The sequence below is a fragment of the Salminus brasiliensis genome, chromosome 1, assembly GCF_030463535.1.
Source record: "Salminus brasiliensis chromosome 1, fSalBra1.hap2, whole genome shotgun sequence".
Classification (NCBI taxonomy): domain Eukaryota; kingdom Metazoa; phylum Chordata; class Actinopteri; order Characiformes; family Bryconidae; genus Salminus; species Salminus brasiliensis.
In genome coordinates this window covers 10,584,008-10,603,036 of record NC_132878.1, presented here as the reverse complement: position 1 = coordinate 10,603,036, position 19,029 = coordinate 10,584,008, and the positions used below count along the sequence as shown (strand labels likewise).

Sequence of the window (19,029 nt, the reverse complement as noted above, 5' to 3'; positions counted from 1 at the left end):
CATACATACATACATACATACATACATACACACCTTCACATTCAACTGAGCATCTGCAGCCCTCCCATCACACTTGTAGTTGTTACTTAACCTGCTGCAGCTACTTAATCAGCTGCAGCATTTCCATAACACACACACACACACACACTTACAAAGCAGTTGAGCATGGAGCAGGACACGCGGACGGCCAGGCTCATGGCGAGAGGGGGCAGGGCTCAGTTGCCCAGGAAACACACACTCGTAGGAGCTGAACGATCGCCGGCAAAACCATCCTTCCCCCGGTGGACGCTCTGGCTTCTCCAACGCCCCTCTTCTTTCCTGCTTTCCCTTTCTCTCTCTTTCTCTCACACACACACACACACACTCTCTCTCTCTCTCACGCGCACGCACGCGCGCACGCCCAGCCGACACGCCCCAGCCCCCCTCCTATTCCTCTGAACGTGCGGGGAGGGGGGTATCACAGAGGTGGACGGGGTGCCTGCGGCGAAAGGACCGGTGAAGATATGCAGGTTTAGTCCAGTTGCCGGGTGACCCTGTTGCTCGGTGACCGAAAGAAAGGACAGTCAAGTCTGCGGCGCGCGAGAGGAAGGAAGAGCGGGGGATAAGGAGAGCAGGAATGCCGGCAGGTGGACTGGATGGGAGGGGGGATATGAGAGAGAGAGAGAGAGAGAGAGAGAGAGAGAGAGAGAGAGAGAGAGAGAGAGAGAGAGAAGCTAGGGTATTGCCTGATGCTAAGCTCCACCCACAATTGCATCGCATCCTTCACTCACGTGCATCCTCTCACTCTGCCTCTCACGCCTCTCGCTCCCTTTCCCTCCCTCCCTTGTTCACCCTTCACCGACATCTCATCCGCACCAGCCTGCCTCCTCAGCAACAGAGCAGACGCCTCGACAACACTGCAGCTAGAAACGAGGATGCCTTTCATCCTGTGTTCATCTGCACACGTGCGCACACACACACACACACACGTCTAAGGCATCCTTATTTATTATTATTGTCTCTCGTTCTCTCTCGTTCTCTCTCTCTCTCTCTCTCTCTCTCTCCCCCTCACACACAAACACACACACACTCACTCCCCTCCGTGCTGCATGGCTGGGCAGCAGGAGCAGGAGGCGCAATGCATCAGCGAACAGTCACGATGGTCGAGAGAGGTAGTGAAACAGAAAAGAAAAACAGAGGGAGAGGGAGAGAGAGAGGGAGAGAGAGAGAGAGAGCATGCAGAGTGCACCAATGACACAGCAATCTCCAGCAGCTCCCCCCTCCCTCATCTTTAACCTCTCTCTCGTTCAGCCTCACAGCATGCAGTGCTCTCTCCCTCACTCTCTCTCTCGCTCATTCTCTCTTACTCTCTCCCTTTGTGGCAAAGACGTACTGTTCCCCAGAGTTCCCTCCAGCCCCACAGCCCCCGCCCTCACAGCACCGTGTCGATCGTGACCGTCCTAAGGCTGAGATCCTCTGCAGTGAATCTGCATTATATGTCCAAATGTTTGTGGACACCCCTTCTAATGACTGCATTCGGCTACTTTAAGTTGCACCCATTGCTGACACAGATGTGCGAATGGGCACGCACAGCTGGTCTAGTCCCTGCACAGGAGGAGTACTGCCAAAAGAATAGGACTCTATTTTACTCCTAATGCCAGGCGTTGAGCTGTGGAGCAACAGAACTGTGTTCTCTGGAACAATGGTGCTTTATACCCCTCTAGTCCACGACTGGCATTAGTCATGATGCCAATAGGTTCATGTTTATCTGCTCCAGAGTGTCCTATTCTTTTGGCAGTACTTCTTCACAGGGACTAGACAGGCCCTGCGTGTGTGCACGCGCATTTGCACATCCGTGTAGATGAATACATTAATGAGAAGGGGTGTCCACAAACATTTGGATATATAGCAGTATTATAACAGCGGTGATTTAATCTCTACCTTGTTGGAAGATTGTAGGAGACTGAGGCCCCACCCCCAACACCATCCCCACTTGTCTGCCTCAAACACAGCCCCTCTCATTGTCCACCGTAAAACGTGACCAGCCTATTAACCCCTGCAAAGGCAGCCGCTGGGAGGTGGAATGTAAGGAAGTGGGGATATCCCCTCTGGCAGTGATGTGATAGGGCGTTGCAGCAGGGGTGATGTCAGAGGAAGCGTCACTGGCGGCCCTTTATCATCTCTTTTACGGCATGACTGGAGCGTGTGTGTGTGTGTGTGAGAGACCACATTATCCAGTTAATGGCAGGAAAGTGGGATTGAAAAGAAAACAGAGGTCAAGAAAAATAAAGGGCAGATATTAAAGAGTGGGTGGCCCCAGACTCCTAAATTTAATCTCAGCAGTGGTTTCCATGTAAACTGCCGAATGATAGACCCTTGGAGCAGGATTAGGGGCGCACTGGTGACAGTTTTAAACTTCCATGCACTGGATTGAAACACAATTTTACCACCATATTCTGGACTGAACAACCTTAGTAGTGCGAGAGTAAAACGTGACTCTCCCTCACCGCTCTTGAGCCACTCCTGATATGGCCCCCCAGCCTCAGTGGCTATTTCGGGAAAGGAGGGCACCCCCAATTTCAATCCACTGAAGATGGCAAGACACACACATATACACACACACACAACTTTCCTGCACGTGGCATTAGCACATGATGGCTGCACCCCAAAAGTAGGCACACATGGGTTTGAAAGAAACAAGTTACTTATTAATTCCCTCTCACATATTTACTTCCTCCCGTTACTGTCAGCAGAGAGCAGCAGAGGGGACGAAGCTTACAAAAACACCAGGAAGGGAGAGATTTTTTTTTTCAACTAGATTGTGGAGCATTGCTGTGAGGATTTGATTGCATTGAGTGCATTCAGCGACAAGATCCAAATGTTGAATGATCACCACACCACCTCATCCCAAAAGTATTGGACTGAGCACCATCAATCATTCTGGAGAACATAGTTCCATAGTGGTGGGGGTGCTAAGGTGCCTTGAGGAACCTTTTTCTTCAAAAAAACGTTTCTTGAATGTTCCTGGAAGCACCTTAAGAAAACTGGAGAACCTGCAAAAGTTTAGCTGAATGCTTTCATTAGAAGGGATGACAAACATTTGGACATATATTGGACATATTTCTGAGGAAAACAGAGAGCATACAGAGTAGCTAGCTGTTCAGAACTGGCTTTTGTTCATTTTAATATGTCTTCAGCTTTTCTGAATATTCCAGATACATTAAACATATTCAACAGTCAGGTCAGTATCAGGGGACTTCAGCTAAACCACGACAATCTCTGTGCAACATGATACATAATTAACCTACATTCAGAATAACCCGTCAATAAACAGCTGCAATCGGCACATCACAAACCCAACAAACCCAATCAGGAGAAACGCAGACCTGGCAGGCGACTATTCCTGGCAAAAGTTGTGGCAAAGAGCAATCATCGTTACAGGGATCAAGCGCGGCCGCTGGTTAATCATACACGTATGACTGTCCAGAGTCAGGCCAGGACACGAAGAAAAACACCCCTTCTGCACTCTGTGTGCACCTATGCACCAAGCCTCGTCACCCTGACCCGATTCTGAGTTTGGCATGACCATGTTTATGCTTACTGGGGGACAGAAAGCTGTAGCTATCGTCTACTTAAAGGACAGATTGGGGGAAAACATGAAAACATAAAAATCTGATCATTTTTTTCCATACTGAACTTGTTTGGCGTTTAGCAGCCCACAATTCATGCCATTTCACAATTTAACACCGGAGAAACTTCATGCCCTTGTCATGCTAATCCATTTTGGCCAATTGCAGCAGACGTTTTTTACATCATGGCTGTGCTTTGACCACCATTAGGATATACCTACACACACAAAACTATTGGGACGCCTGCCCATCCACTGTTTTTCATAAATGATGGTTAAAGAGGTTAAAGCACCAGGCTATTGACGCCAGGGTTGTGGGTTTGATATCTGGGCTCGGCTCACCTCATCCCAAAAGTACTGGATGGGCACCATCCATCATTCGAGAGAACACAGATACACTACTCCACAGCTCAATGCTGGGGGGCTTTATATATGATCAGATAAGGTGGTCATTCACTCCGTGTCTACCTCCACACTCTTCTGTCTCGCTCTGCTGCCACTGCAAAGCAGCTGCTGAGCGCAGTGGGGCTGATGAGCTCACGGTCCTCTTTTCCAGACGCGAGACGTTCCTGAGGAAAGCTCACTCTGCTCCGACAGAAGAACTCAACGCAGCCCCCCTTTGTTTTAGAGCAGGACGAAGCCGGAGAGGGCAGGATGGGGATTAAACGAAGCTGTATGGAGGAAGATTAAAACGACTGTGCGTGGGTGGGGATTGTGTGTGTGTGCGTGAGCGTTTGTCCAGAAGACATGATTGCAGGCAACCTCATACACACGTGAGGAACAAAGCATAAACACACAGGACATCTAAGTCATGGACTCTGGATTTAAGAGTGCTTCCCAGAATTTCAGCACATGCATATGAAGAAATGGTCATTGGTTGTGCATAAAAGACATGGAGCTCTTAACACGCACCAACATTAGGGCTGGACGATATGGTAAAAATACTAAATCACGATATTTAAAGACATTTTCAACCACAGTAACCACAGACTAAATGCATCAGTAGCAACAGATTCTTAAAAGCTACTTTTCAGATTCTCTCCTGTACAGTGATACAGAGAGTACAGTGATTTTTATCTAATTCAACCAGTAATGACACTGTATATAATGAAACGTGCAGTTGATCAGTGATCATTAATGCTCAGAAATTGCTCAGATTGTTGCTCAAAATAACGCAATCCTTCAATCACAATATGATAAATATCATCATACTGCCCAGCTCTACTCAACATATACGCAACACGCGTTCATCTATAATCTGGGTCATTGGACTGAAGTATGAACAATATACTAAGTCTGCTATGCCTTGTTCAGAGGGTATCGATCTTAAGTATACTGTATTGTGCTTGGTTACTATGGTAACCACTGTGTATAAACAAGAAAACGAGACTATGAAAAATAAACTGATTTGATTTGGCTACGTTCACACAGCAGGCGATAGTGGCCCAAATCAGATTTACTGCCCAAATCGGATTGTTTTGTTTGGTCGTTCACATTGTCTCCTTAACGTGACCTCTATCGGACACAGCTACACCTGCTCGCACAAGGCAATAAGGACCCTCCTGGTCTGTTCACACAGCTGTCCTCCGTCTTTCTTTATGATTCCCGTCACATGACATGGAAAATCAGCACAGAACAGAAGGTCCATTTCATTTGTTTACCTGCCGTGAAGACGAGCGCTAGCAAAAAGAGCACAAGAGAAAACGGAGACCCATTTTGGATTAAGAGACTTGATCTGCATGAAGAAGCTCCTTCCACTCCATTCCTTTAACTCCTAAAGCCATAACATTAACACCACCTAATAATAATGCAGGTCCCCCTCATGAGGTCACAACAACCGCTGAAGGGGTTCTGTGGTATCTAGCAGCAAGATGTTAGCAGCAGATTTTTCAAGTCACATTAGTAAGCATTGTGTGGGTCAGTTGACCTTCCTTGGATCACTTTTGGCTGGTACTGACCACTATGTTAGCAGCAGATCCTTCAAGTCCTGGATCACATTAATGAGCCTTGTTGTGGGTCGGTTGACCTTCCTTGGACCACTTTTGGTGGGTACTGACCACTATGTTAGCAGCATGTCCTTCAAGTCCTGGATCACATCGATGAGCCTTGTTGTGGGTCAGCTGACCTTCCTTGGACCACTTTTGGTAGGTGCTGACCACTGCACAGTGGAAAAACCCCACATGTTCTGGAGATGTATTGTAATGATTTCATAGGTGATATCAAATAATGATCTGTTATGTAACTGCTGTAGTGAATAAGCAGCGTATGGTTTCTGGGGTTGACCTTAAACTTAAACTCCACAGCAGCTTCATCTTCCCAAAACACGGCCAGAAAACAGACCTCAGATCAGCTGCAGAACGGACCTTCTACCAAGCCAGGCAGCATTAGCTCAAGAAAACACACAGAAGGCGCTCTTACGGACTGCGTACTGTAAAGCGGGCACTGACTTCATTTTGGGCCTCACTGCTCTGGAGTCTGGACTGTGTCAGAGGTGCAGCCTGGCAGCAGTTAGCATTGGAGCATTGACCTTAAGCAGCAAGTGCAGAGGCGGCCACAGGAGGCTTGGGCACAGATGCAGCTTTGTTTATAGAACACGCTAAGTGTTTAATGATCGCCGCTGGGACACAGTCAGCTTTCTAAACGGAACATGACATCATAACGATGGGGGGAACCTAGCCAACGAGCCGTGGCTGCCTGGTGTTTCTGCTACTTAGCGGAGTACACACTCTTAGAAGTGTTTAGGCTTTAGTAAAGCGCCATCCTCAGGAGTCTGAAAAGATCCGATGCAGCGGCGCGAACCACTGCGTCGACAACGCTGGACCTGTGGCAGAGGACCTTCACGATGTAAAACCCAGTGCATGTCCAAATGTTTGTGGACACCTATTCCAATGAATGCATTCAGCTACTTCAACTTTCACCCATTGCTGATACAGGTGTGCAAATGCGCACACAGACATACACACACCGCCTACCTAGTTCCTGTAGAGAAGTACTGCCAATAGAATAGGACTCTCTGGAGCAGATAAACATCAACCTATTGGCACCATGCCTAATGCCAGATGCAGGGGTATCCTTTATTAAGCTGTGGATCAGTGGAATGATGGAAGGTGCTCCATCCAGAACTTTTGGGATGAGTTGGGGATGAGGTGGGGTGACGATCATCCAAGTTCTTGTTGCTGAATGCAATCAAATCTTCACCGAAATGCTCCAAAATCGAAGCACAAAAGCCTTTCCTGAACAGCAGAGTGTGTTACCCTCAAGCTTTAAAGGTTTCGGTGCCTTTTTAAGAGCTTTGCCAAACAGAAATATTAGCATTTCAAAAAAATTATTTTATAGAACCTGAAAATATGTACATTTTCAAGAATGCTCAAGACATGCTGAAGGTTTACTGGTATTTCAGTGTCTCACACTCTTAAAATGTGGTTCTTATATGTTCTGAAGCCAAAAGATTAGATATAGAACAAAAGGTACAATTGAAATGTTTAATTGCACAGTAAAAATATTCAAAATGTTCCTCTCTATGGTGAAGAACCTCCTAGAAAAAGCTGCAAATGCACTCCTTATATATATTTACAAGTGAAGCAAAAGGAACCGTTTACACAGAGGGTGACCGATCCCACAAGGACTCCAACAGATATAGTGCAAATCACAGATTTTAGACCAAGCTATAGCAAATCACAGCCCATAGTGATTTACACTCACCTGTTAACATACAGAATTCATATACAGAAGAGAACGACCACAAGAGGGCACTGTTTATTCGGAACAACTCAGGCCTGCAGCTGAAAAAAACGTTTCCCTCACCTTCACCCGAGCCTAAACCCCCTGCTATTCTCACATACAGCTTTTTTAACATGAAGCACGGAAGGAAAACAATGCTAGTAGCTCTGGAAACTTGCAACTGTGAGCTTCCTTCAATACGCTGGGGAGAGCATTTACTGGATGCTCTGCATGCCAAAACGGCAGCATCCGTGAGTGTTTAAGAGCGGATGCGTCAAGGAGGATTGCCTCCTCTTCCTCTCAGCGCGCGCACACACACACACACACACACACGCTTCAAAGACATCCCAACATCTGCTTACTACCCTCGGGTGGATTTACAAGCATTTTTGCTCTGACCAACAACAACAACAAAAAAGCCAGAGAGCTGCAACAGGACTGTACAGGTCAACTGTTCTACCATATAGAATAAAATTCAGCAAACCTATGAAAATCCTATATGTAATATTTGTGGGAATTTGCAGGAAATGCATGGGAAATCCCCTATATAGGACCAAAGTAAAATCCTGCACCCTCCTGCAGTAATCTCATAATAAACGCAGGCCTGTTGTTTCTCCTGCAGAGTGAGTGTAAGGGCCCTGATGGGTGCTTGTGCCCTGAGGGTATTGCTTCACCCGGCATGGAGCCAGAATGCACACAGCCCTTGCCTAGGAGTTCATGTAAACCCTTTTAGAAGAACTAAACATACAGCTTTGTCTGATATATAAATCACAATCTCCTTCTAACAACTCACCAGATTCAGCTTCGGAGCACTGATCAGATGAGAACCCCTCCTGAACATTAAAAGGTGCCAAAAAGGTGATCCTCAGAGCCAGGGTTTCAGCGTTGCTGCATAACATTCAATATCAATGCTCTGAAATGACGTCCTTATAGGAGACTGTTCACTATGCACCCCTATTTGCAAAGCCATGGACCGTTATTACCAACCATACGTTATGAGAACTCCCATTCATATATTTCAACCAGTGGTCAGTCTCCTCCTGCTAACTCCTGATAACGTCTGTGGCAAAAATCGGGAGTCGTGTGGGTAGTTAATTAAATTGCTACATTTAAGTGATAGATGATATGCAGGTAAAAATTTCAAATGAACAGATCTTCTGCACATATGACGCCGTTAATAAGCCTCTTACGACACAATACCTTATAGTACAATATATGGACACAGCCTTAATCATTTTTGCTGACCACTATATTGCCCTTTGTGTTTACTTGCGAGTTTGTTCGTAAATATTTAAGCCAGTCGTGCAACATTCAAGAACCTTCGTGCAACAACCTTCGTCCAGTGCATCTGCAACTGTGCCGCCAGACACACGAAACAAACTGCCAGGTGAACGTGTGTCCAGTAGGTCTTAAAAATTACATTCAAAATTAAATAAATAAAACAAACAGCCAGATTTTAAAATAATGTGCTACAAATTCCACAAAAAGCATATATCAACGGGGCTCTGAGTGCCCCAGTGGACTAAAGTGCTGCCACAACTACCGCTGGTTCGAATTCCAGGTCATGCTGTTTGCCATCGGCAGCCAAAGTCAGAGAGAGCACAATTACCCTTGCTCTATCAGGGGTCGGTTGATTGCACTTCCTTCCCACATCACTCCTAGTGCGGTGCTGGTCAGCACCAGGCTTCCATTCCCTGTATCAGAGCTGAGGAGCTGCACTTTCCTCCGAGCGAGCAGGTTACCGAGCAATGCTGCGTCAGCGCCAGTTTAACAAGAGGTGGTGGCTGGCTTCATGTGTAGGAGGAGACATGTGCTTGTCTTCATCTACAGTGTTGGGGATACTGTTATTAATGGGGGAGTTCACATGAATAAGGAATGGATTACTGGCCTTCAAAACTGGATAGAAAATGGGGCAACTCATCTTCTCTTTAAAAGGGCATACAATGGTCTTTTATCATCAAATTATTATCAATAAATAATCAATAATAACATTTTAAAAATCCAAAATCATCCTTCAAAAATAAATAAATAAATAAATAAATGTGTCTCTCCAATTTCTTTTACAACTGTTGCTAATGCAACATCATTAGACCACAGAAAACACTAAGGGCCGATTCCAAAGCCCCTGCTGGCCAGCACTGCACTAAGTGATGGGGAAGAGGGAGGACAATTCTACCACCCAAAGACAGCAAGGTCAGTTATGGTCAATTATGCTCTCTGGGACTCCCATTATGAATAAGGAGATGAGCAAATGTAAACTTTTTTTAAAGTATAAGCTTCTAAAAGCAAGTATCGATTTCCCTAAAGCTGCACACAAGCCGAGAACCATTACGCAACATTACTTTAAGAGCGTAGGTGTACTCGAACTGAGACTCAACTAGAATCTGAGTGTGTAAAATCCAGCGTGGAGATACTGATCACTTCAAATCTCCAAATCCTGAATTCAGCTTCTGGTCCTTGATTTTGCAATTGCTGGTAGTTAATTGAACCATTGATGTGCCACACCTACCAGTAATCACCAAGAGCCAAGACCGGAAAATGGATTCAGGTCCAGATTTAAGGACCTCTGACCCCGATCATAGGGTAGATGTAGATCTACACTCGTCCAACAAGTTCAACAGGTCTGAACTTTACAGGAATTATAAAGTGTTCGGTAAGCTGAGTTTATGATGACTGTATTTGATATAGGAGCAGATGCAAACCACCTGATTCCGAAGCGAACACATGCTTCCCCGTTTCAACAGCAACACGTCATCGTAAAAGCACCTACGGTAAATCACCTTCATCACACTTCTGGTATGCATCATTGGCAAATGCAGAAAGGAAGGTTAAAAATACATCCCTACATACTACATGCCATCCACGCTGCTCACGTAACAGAGGAAACTTAAACTGCGGCAGGTCACTTTCGGTTTGAACTGAAACAACCAGAATGGAAAGAGCCTGTCCTGAAAGCTCCACAATTCAGATGAGGTGACCGCAAACATTGGCACTGGGCAACGGCTCCTAAGGAATACTTAAGATCCACGAACTTAAACATGACCAAAATTACAGAGAGCTTTCCTCCCTGAAGAGGCTATTTAGTCTAAGACTAGACTGCCGAGAAAACTGACTCCTCTGTGTAAACGCGATGTGGCTTTTAGATCAAAATATTATGACTGTATTTTGGTAATATGATGCTTTACAAGAGTTCCTGGACATGTAGGCACCATCCTAGGGATGTGCACGGGTCCTTCGGGACTGGCTTAACAGTTTGCTGTGCTAGTGTTCAAATACTGAAATCACATCTTGGGTCTTCAGGAAGGTTTGAAAACCACAGAGGTTAAAACTTACGAAGATCTCACGGTGATGCTAACTCAGATTACGGATCCTCAAATATCAAGATGAGGCTGAATGCGTGTCTATACAGTCCACCACTCCCCTTTCACCAGCAACGCACACGTCCACAAATACACTGCCACCACAGGACGCGTGCCACCTTCACCTCTCCGTGTCTAGCACAGAAACGCACAAGAACTCCCTCCTACCATTGTATCGGCAGATGCTGTGTTCATTGGGTCTCGGCTCCGGCTCCTCCCGCACTCCTCCTCTCTCTCCTCCTCTCTCCCACGCTCCTGCTGTGGCTTTGCAGCAGCTCCTGCTGAAACAGCAAGCATCACAACAGTCAGAAACGTTCACAATGGTCATAAGACACACAGCACACTTACACACAGCACACCATTATATATTTATGACATAAATAAACAGTGTATATTATACATATATACATACACACAAACATGCATGCACACACACGCGTGAACACACATTCCAAGTGGTTGCTAGGGTATCGCAAGGGGTTATTATGGTTTGCTAAGTGGTTGCTAGATGGGTTATGGGTTATAATGTTGCAAGGTGTCTGCTATGGTGTTTCAGGTGGTTGCTGGGATGTTGATGGACAATTGCTATGATACCCCAGGGGGTCACTTAGGTGCTGCCAAGTGGTTGCTGTGGTATTGTGGCACATGTCATTGGCTGGGTGTTACTAGTTTACTGGAACCATGACACTTGAAGGGAACACACACTTTTGCACATCTGTTGCTATGTATAAATCGTATCGCGTGAAAAAAGCTGTCTACAAGCCCGAATCACACAGTCAGACAGAACAATCTGGAGTTGGAACGGTGTCGTTTCAGCTTATATAAGCTGCAGAAGAAGAATATAAATCGGACAACAATGAAGTTGCATGTTGGCGCGTATAAAAAGGAAAAACACATGACATTGCAAAAATAATAATAATAATAATGAAATATAATATGAATATTAATACACACACATATATATATATATATATATACACACACACATATACACACACACACACACATACATACATACAAGCGTATCCACATTGCTTAGCTGTTACTAAGGTCACATGTCTAAATATGAAATAAAATGAATTAAAAAAATTACATTAAATACCGTGGCAATCAGCAGTGGCCCTATGATGGACAAAATGGGCTTCAGTTAGTATGCATCAACCTACAAATATGCATCTTTAGGGTAGTTGTTTCTGAAAAACTGGCAAAACCATGAGTATTTGGTGCGGTGTTCCCTGTATGTGCTTGCGTTATATTGGGATGGCGTCACCACTATTTATCAAAGCCACCAATAACATTTAATAGACCAACATTTAGTACACCTGCCAATTAACTTAAAGGAGAAACGAGACAGAAGACTTTAATTTGGCTTCCCGCCATGCTGATCTAGGTGAACCTCAACCTCAATCGTTTAAAAAACTTGATCCAGCAGAAAACACAACGGCAGGAATTTCAGTTCTATCCAAGTTGATCCCACACTGTTTACATTCTGATCCAAGACCATGTCTTATACACTGAAGCTCTACCCACTGCCCACATTCTCTGTTACGTACCGTCAATGTCTCTCAGATTCATTTCACTTAAGGCATCACAACACACACACACACACACACACACACACACACACACACCTCACAGCATAAGCTGGAGCTGCTCAAACAAACTACAAGTGTCCTTCATAGTCCTGGGAGTAACAGTATGACCTGATTTGGCAATGTGTTTTTGAGGGTTCTTTAAGACATTTTTGGGTCTTTGGAGGCCCCGGCTCTCGTGGGAATGCGTGGCATTTAGGATTTTATCTGCTTACAGTCGACCTCCCTTGTAAAATGGGGGAGAAGGTAAAGATTCCAGCCTAGAACTTGAAAGTGTCCAGAAACTGTGAGGAAGGTGAGCGTAGTCTCACACATGCTGAAAACACACCACTGCATACAGAAAGTCGCCAGTCAGTGGCTAGTAATAAGCACACCAGACACACCTCAGTAGGTATAGGAGGTCTGGCTGCTCAATTAACTTTACTCTCCAAGCTATTTACAGCACCTGCCTGATCGTGTGTGTGTGTGTTTGCGTGCGCGCGTGTGTGTGTGCGTTTGCCTGTATCTGTCTAACAGGAGCAGACACGCACATGGCAACCTACACGACTTTGCGCCGCCCCAACCCGTCTAGCCGACCTTGATCCTGAGCTATACGCTCCTTAATAGCATTAATAGGATGAGCTCTGATTTACAAGAAAGGGAAACTGAACGCCACATGAGCCCTGACCTCAGGAGGCACTGCTGAAGAGCACGGCACAATGAGAGGGTCTGTTGCTAGTTTCCCTTTCCGTGTTCCTCTCAGGCAGGCAAGTCATGCAGTTCCACTGTAGTGCTTACACTCCCCGCTTAGCAGAAACCTGACCTACGAAACGAGGCTTGGGCGGTGTTAACAATATTAAATATCACAATATTTTGCGAAAGCTTCACAGGGTCTGATATTCAGCCGATTCCCTCGCGAAGATTGCAGGGATAAAGCTCAGGAAGCCTGGGTTTACCAACACGGCTACTCTGTACTTTACCAACCTACCTGAGCCTGTTTGGACTGGACTGCTCTGTTCTTAAACTAAACACCAAGAGGAATCTGAAGAACTGAGCGAATGACGTGCATCGCATAAAAAAAGGGGAGGGGGGGGGGGGATTCCATTGGAATTTTTTTAATACAACCACTAAGATGTAAATAAGGGCAGTTGGGGCACTTCTATGGGAAATTATTTGCAGTAGAAGAACCAACTCCAATTTTGTGGTAGTGATATGTTGCAGGGAACTACCAGAACCACCCACACACACACACACACACACACACACACACACACACACACACACACACACACACACGTCCTATAGATAGTGTTAATAGTGGTAAAATCAATGCAAAATTAAAAATGGCTTCTTCTATTTTTCCCTACAATGCCTCTAGCATAGCCCTCCGCCCTGTACAATGCAATATTATAAATAATTATTCATAAGCAAATTAAAACACCACAAATATTGTCCTAAACCTAAGTCCCAGGCATCAGGCAGCATATTCATTAATAATATAGATTTTAAAAAATAATAATAATCAGACGTCTGGCCACTGCCATTGTGAACAACTCTTTAACTCTTATTCTTAGTTATTCTGCATCCAAATTATTAAATTATGCAGAAATGTTGAATAATTGCTGGAACTGCCCTGTGAACAAAACAATAAAAAGCACTTAAACAATGACAAGCATGGCCTATATTTTAAAGATATGCACGCCTCAAAAAGTACTTTCTTATAGGTTTGATTGTACCTGCATATTCTATTTTTAAGCTGTATTTACTCTAAACCAACAGTCCTGACTCCAGGCTTTTTATTACTGCTTTTTTTCCATAAAAAAAGTCAAGTTAACAGAAAATGCACAAATGCGCACTTGTCAACTGGGACTGTGAATATGGTGTACCTTCATTAATGTACCTCTGCACTGTTAGAACATAGTATTATTATTATTATTATTATACAAAAACTAGGGCTGCACAATATTATACAGTGCAAAAGTTTCCTCTTTCTACAATATATTCTGCAATATTAGAAAACAGAGGAATTTTCACCCGATTTCATCATACGTTGATGATCCAACATGTCATGATATTTATAATGAACCCAGTGTGCCCAAGGATGGAGTAAAAAAAACAACATCGGGCAGATATAATCATATATGTTGTTTTTTTTTTTGTTGTTGTTGTTGCATGAGTCCCAAAAAGGTCCAGTGTATAACAATGTGGAGAACATTTAAAAGAACGGCCTACATGGCCAGGTCAAGTCAGGCCATCCCAGCAAGCTCAGCCAAGCTGACCTCAAGGTGAGAAAAGAAGCCTCCAACATTCAGGCGTCATCATTTCTCTTGGAGAGTCATCATGCGCATAATTACTTACTGAAAGTGTAAAAATGGCAGTAATGGCAATAATAATAATATTAATAATAATAATAATAATAATAATAATAATAATTATGCGATTGCATTAGACAGCATCATCGAATAATAACAAGCAGAAGGTATGAGATGTGGATATTGCACATGCACACACTGCAATTACAATGCTTATACCATATACCGTGCAGCCCTAATATACATCACTATGCATTAACTCATTAATAATAATAATAATAATAATAATAATAATAATTATGCGATTGCATTAGACAGCATCATCGAATAATAACAAGCAGAAGGTATGAGATGTGGATATTGCACATGCACACACTGCAATTACAATGCTTATACCATATACTGTGCAGCCCTAATATACATCACTATGCATGAATTAAAATTAAACAATAATAATAATAATAATAATAATAATAATAATAACAGCCCAGCTTAAAAACCGAAGTGTATAATCGATTAATCGCCCTGCCCCCAAAAAAACTGATCTGAAACCAGTGCATTAACGCCCACATACCACAACCAGGACCAGGACAGTACCCAGAACTGTGTCCTCCACCCGCCAACACCCACTCCTGCCTGCAGTGCTCGCTTCCTCCAAACACACCGCCCTCACAGAGACTCTCGCTTTAAATCTGGCGACTCTAAAGCAGTCTTTATTAACCGCAAGATTTATTTCACTTCATTAAAACAGGGGAAACCCCGCCGAGGCCGAGAAAGCTGCAGTCAAACCAGCCAAAGTTGAGAACTAAGGGACCTGAGGAGGTAAAGCGACCCTTACCGACGCGCTCGCGGCTAACCTGAACTTCATGCACGCGCGTCTGCGTAAGCGTTTAATCAGCGCCTAATCAGCGCCTAATCGCTGCAACAGTGAAACTACGGGAGAAGCAACAGCGCCGGTTCTGTTGATCGATAGCCTGCCTGCTAGTGGAAATGCATCCCGTCCTCGCTTACTTGAGTCCCTTTACGGAGGGGGGGGGGGTGCTGCTGAACACGTGCACGAGCTGAGAGGCTGTAGTGTTTGGCGCGAGAGGGATTTCAGCAGGCGTGGCGTACGTGACGGTATTGTGCTCCCCCCCCCCCCTTCCTCCTCCCCCTCCTCCCTCAGTAGGACCCCAGCCGTCCCTCTATCCATGCATCCACCACGAAGATCCTCACCACAACAATAGAAGAGCCCCCCCGGAGCGATTATTCATGGAGTCGAGGGTCAGTGACCACACACACACACACACACACACACACACACACACACACACACTTCAGGGTAGTTGTGAGTGAGAAGGAGGGGTGTGTGTAAACTCCACTGAGTGAGAAAGTTCATTAGGTCACGTTTGTTTACATCATCAATGAAATCGTTTGAGCTTTAAATCAATACGTTTATCAATTTTTAACAGCATTAGTACAAGTTTAAACATTAACAAAAAAAATAATTAATTAAAATACATTATACTATTAATAATTTATTGTAAGGTGTCAATCCGCTTTTCCGTTCTGACCGGAAATGGTCATTAATGATGGTATGAGTGGAATTCGGTAGCTCTACTAAACCCTGCCGACCGTATGGGGTACAGGATGAGCGCCTCATCAGCGCAGAGCCCTGCAACACTACAGCAGTGCCAGTGGAGCGTCAAACCATGGCAGTGCATGTGGTCTGGTCTGTGACCACATGCAGGAATAATGGTCAAATAACCAAATGTTCTGGGTTTGAGAGTTTTAAACAATGTTGTTAGCAAAACCACAGCCACCTTCTGTCTCACCCAAGGCCATGATCCATGATCTACAAGTCATGTCCTAAAAAAAAAAAACACAATTAGGACATCCCTCACACCTCCCATGAAAATCAAGCTTGTGCAGTCTCTGTCTGAGATACCTGTAGGTCCTGTGACGATACTTTAGGATTGTTGGAGGCTTCTGCAAACATTGTGTGGTCTGCTTTTGGGCTGAACCTGCTAGGACAGCCTGACCAGGCTATCCCACACTCATCTGCATCTACAACCTTCTTTCTGAAGGACTCACAGGGCTCTTTGGATCTTGCCATGGCGAAACCACTGGCTTCAAACAATCGAAGAGCAGACCAGACTGAATGTCTGAGGTTTAAATAAGAAGACAGGCTCCTCCAAAATCCTCTGCAGCCACGTTCTGATCATCTGCACATCTGAGACATGCTGCACCTAATTCAAATTTTACACATTTTAAGTAGTAATAGAGGTGTTGCGGTTGGGGTGTACTGACTTTTTCCCCCACTCACAGAATTATTGCTTTTGAATTAATTAGATATTTCACCTATAGTAGTATTTGGTTATCTACTTTACCTCAATTTCCTATTACCTTGAAATGAAGGTAAAATGCAGGGATTCCTATTTTTCCCACCGAAGGCCAGCACTCAGACTGATTTTCCCTATGCATGTGTCGACATTGATGATCCACCACCTACAGCAGGATCCTCTAATCCAAGGGTGAGCAACCGAAAAGGCCGGAGTTCCCTGCTCTGCTCCAACAGACCTACTAAACCTGGCAACTGACAGAGGAGTGGAATTAGGTGTGCTTGAGCAGGAAAAGCACAAACCTGCAGGAGTAGAGTTGCCCTCCACTGCTCTTATCAGTATCTGCTAGTCTAATTTGATATGAAAGCAAGGCATTTGCATTTGGACCATTATTAGGGCTTTAAAAGTAGACCTTTGCCCTGTCAATCACCTTTCTTCTTCCAACACAAACACACAGATTCTTACTTAATGCTGTAGCCTGGCTTAGCCATACAGAGACAGTTCACCCTGATATTATGCAAGGAATGGGGAAATAAGCGAACAGTTTAACGTGTGTTCAGCCCCTTTCATTTCAACACACCGTTGAAAGGCCAGTAGTCTGCCTGCCGAGCCACGGCCTTTAATAACGCTTGTATTATTAGTACGCTCACGGCACGTCCAGCAAACCCAGTGGTTCGTGAAAAGCACTAATTTGGTAAATGCTACGGTTTCCAAACCTAAATTGATTGTAATTGCTATGGGCATATTCCTAAACACAATGCATTAATTGCAGCGTTTTGCCAGAAAGCACTTGGAGTGCCAACATGGTGAGTACAACGAGTATAATATTCACAATTTATTCCATTACAGTTCTGGGGTATTTAGGAACATAGGATCTAAACCTATATCCCTCAATGACCCTGCAAAGCCCTGACATGCTATCAAATGGACAGTCTAAGCTTAGTCTTGGACTATACAGCATTCTGAATGGAGGTTCTCTGATGAAAGTGAGCCTAGACTAGGCCTAATCCCTGTCTGGGAAAGCAACCCTACATATTTCTTAACTAAACAAACTCTAAAGAACTGTAGAAGCAATCTGGATTGCACCCTTTCTGTTTTGCTTCAGCAGTGGAGCTTGCATCAGCGCACACACACACACACACACACACACACACACACACACACACACACACCCTTCCCTGAATGACACACCCCCTTCGAAGCCCCACAGCAAGCGCCTGACATGGCAGCAAATCCATTTCACTAAATCAACGACGAACAAGTCAAGCAACAGTGAAATGCTTGGCAGTTCTGGTGCCCTTCATCCCTGAGCACGAGCTTACCTGTGTACCGAGCGCTGGAGCGGCTGGGGTTAACGCAGAGGAACGAGTTTACAGCAGGAAGGTTTGAGGGAGTTTTCCACACTTGGTTCACAGTGTGTTAGTACTCCGCTTCCGAAGTGCGAGTAAACTCACTCCTCCTCCCCTGTCCACTCCCACCATAACTCCGTCAGTGACACTCTTACGTTTTCTCACTCCCTCTTTTTCTCACACACACACACACACACACACACACACACACACACACACACACACACACACACACACACACACACACACACACACAGCTTCCCTCCCCTTCAAGCTCATTCTCTGTTTCTTTCGGTCTGTATCTCTGCAATCTCTTGCCATGTGTGCACTGAAGATTTCCTATCTTTGACCGAAGCAAAACACACACACACACACACACACAATCACTTGTTATTGACAACCGAATTATCTACCGTTTTTTTGACGATTCTGAGGTTTTCAAGCCAGGTCAGGCCAAATGGATTTATGTAGCACTATTTACAATCTAATGATCTCGTGAAGCAAAACCACGTAACCCTAAGTAAGAAAGCCAGAGGTCAAAGGAAGCTGCCAAAGCTGGAGGAAGAAACCAAGCATCAAGACACACAAGGAGGGACCCATCCTGCTCTGGTCAAAACTTCCTGTAATTGACACCCCTTCAGCTACTTTAAGTTGCATCCATTGCTGACACAGATGTGCAAATGCACACATACACAGCTTCTGTCCAGTTTCTGTAGAGACGTACTGCCAATAGAATAGGACTAACCCTAGGAGTCTTCACAGCATTGAGCTGTGGAGCAGTGGAACTATG

At 44.7% G+C, this 19,029-nt stretch overlaps 1 protein-coding gene across 7 annotated transcripts in view; it reads right to left on the bottom strand.

Annotated features, from left to right (window-relative positions):
- Nucleotides 1-19,029, bottom strand: part of mtmr4 (myotubularin related protein 4) — a 97,237-nt gene that overhangs the window by 65,525 nt on the left and 12,683 nt on the right. For 2 of the 7 annotated variants that reach the window (XM_072664736.1, XM_072664954.1), the window contains exon 2: nt 10,855-10,967. In XM_072664736.1, the coding sequence (XP_072520837.1) occupies nt 10,855-10,881 (27 nt within the window). In that variant the 5' untranslated portion in view covers nt 10,882-10,967. Of the gene's footprint in view, nt 1-152; nt 665-10,854; nt 10,968-18,212; nt 18,308-19,029 lie in introns of those variants that run through there. The other 5 variants (XM_072664665.1, XM_072664809.1, XM_072664880.1 and 2 more) reach the window with 5 other exon arrangements.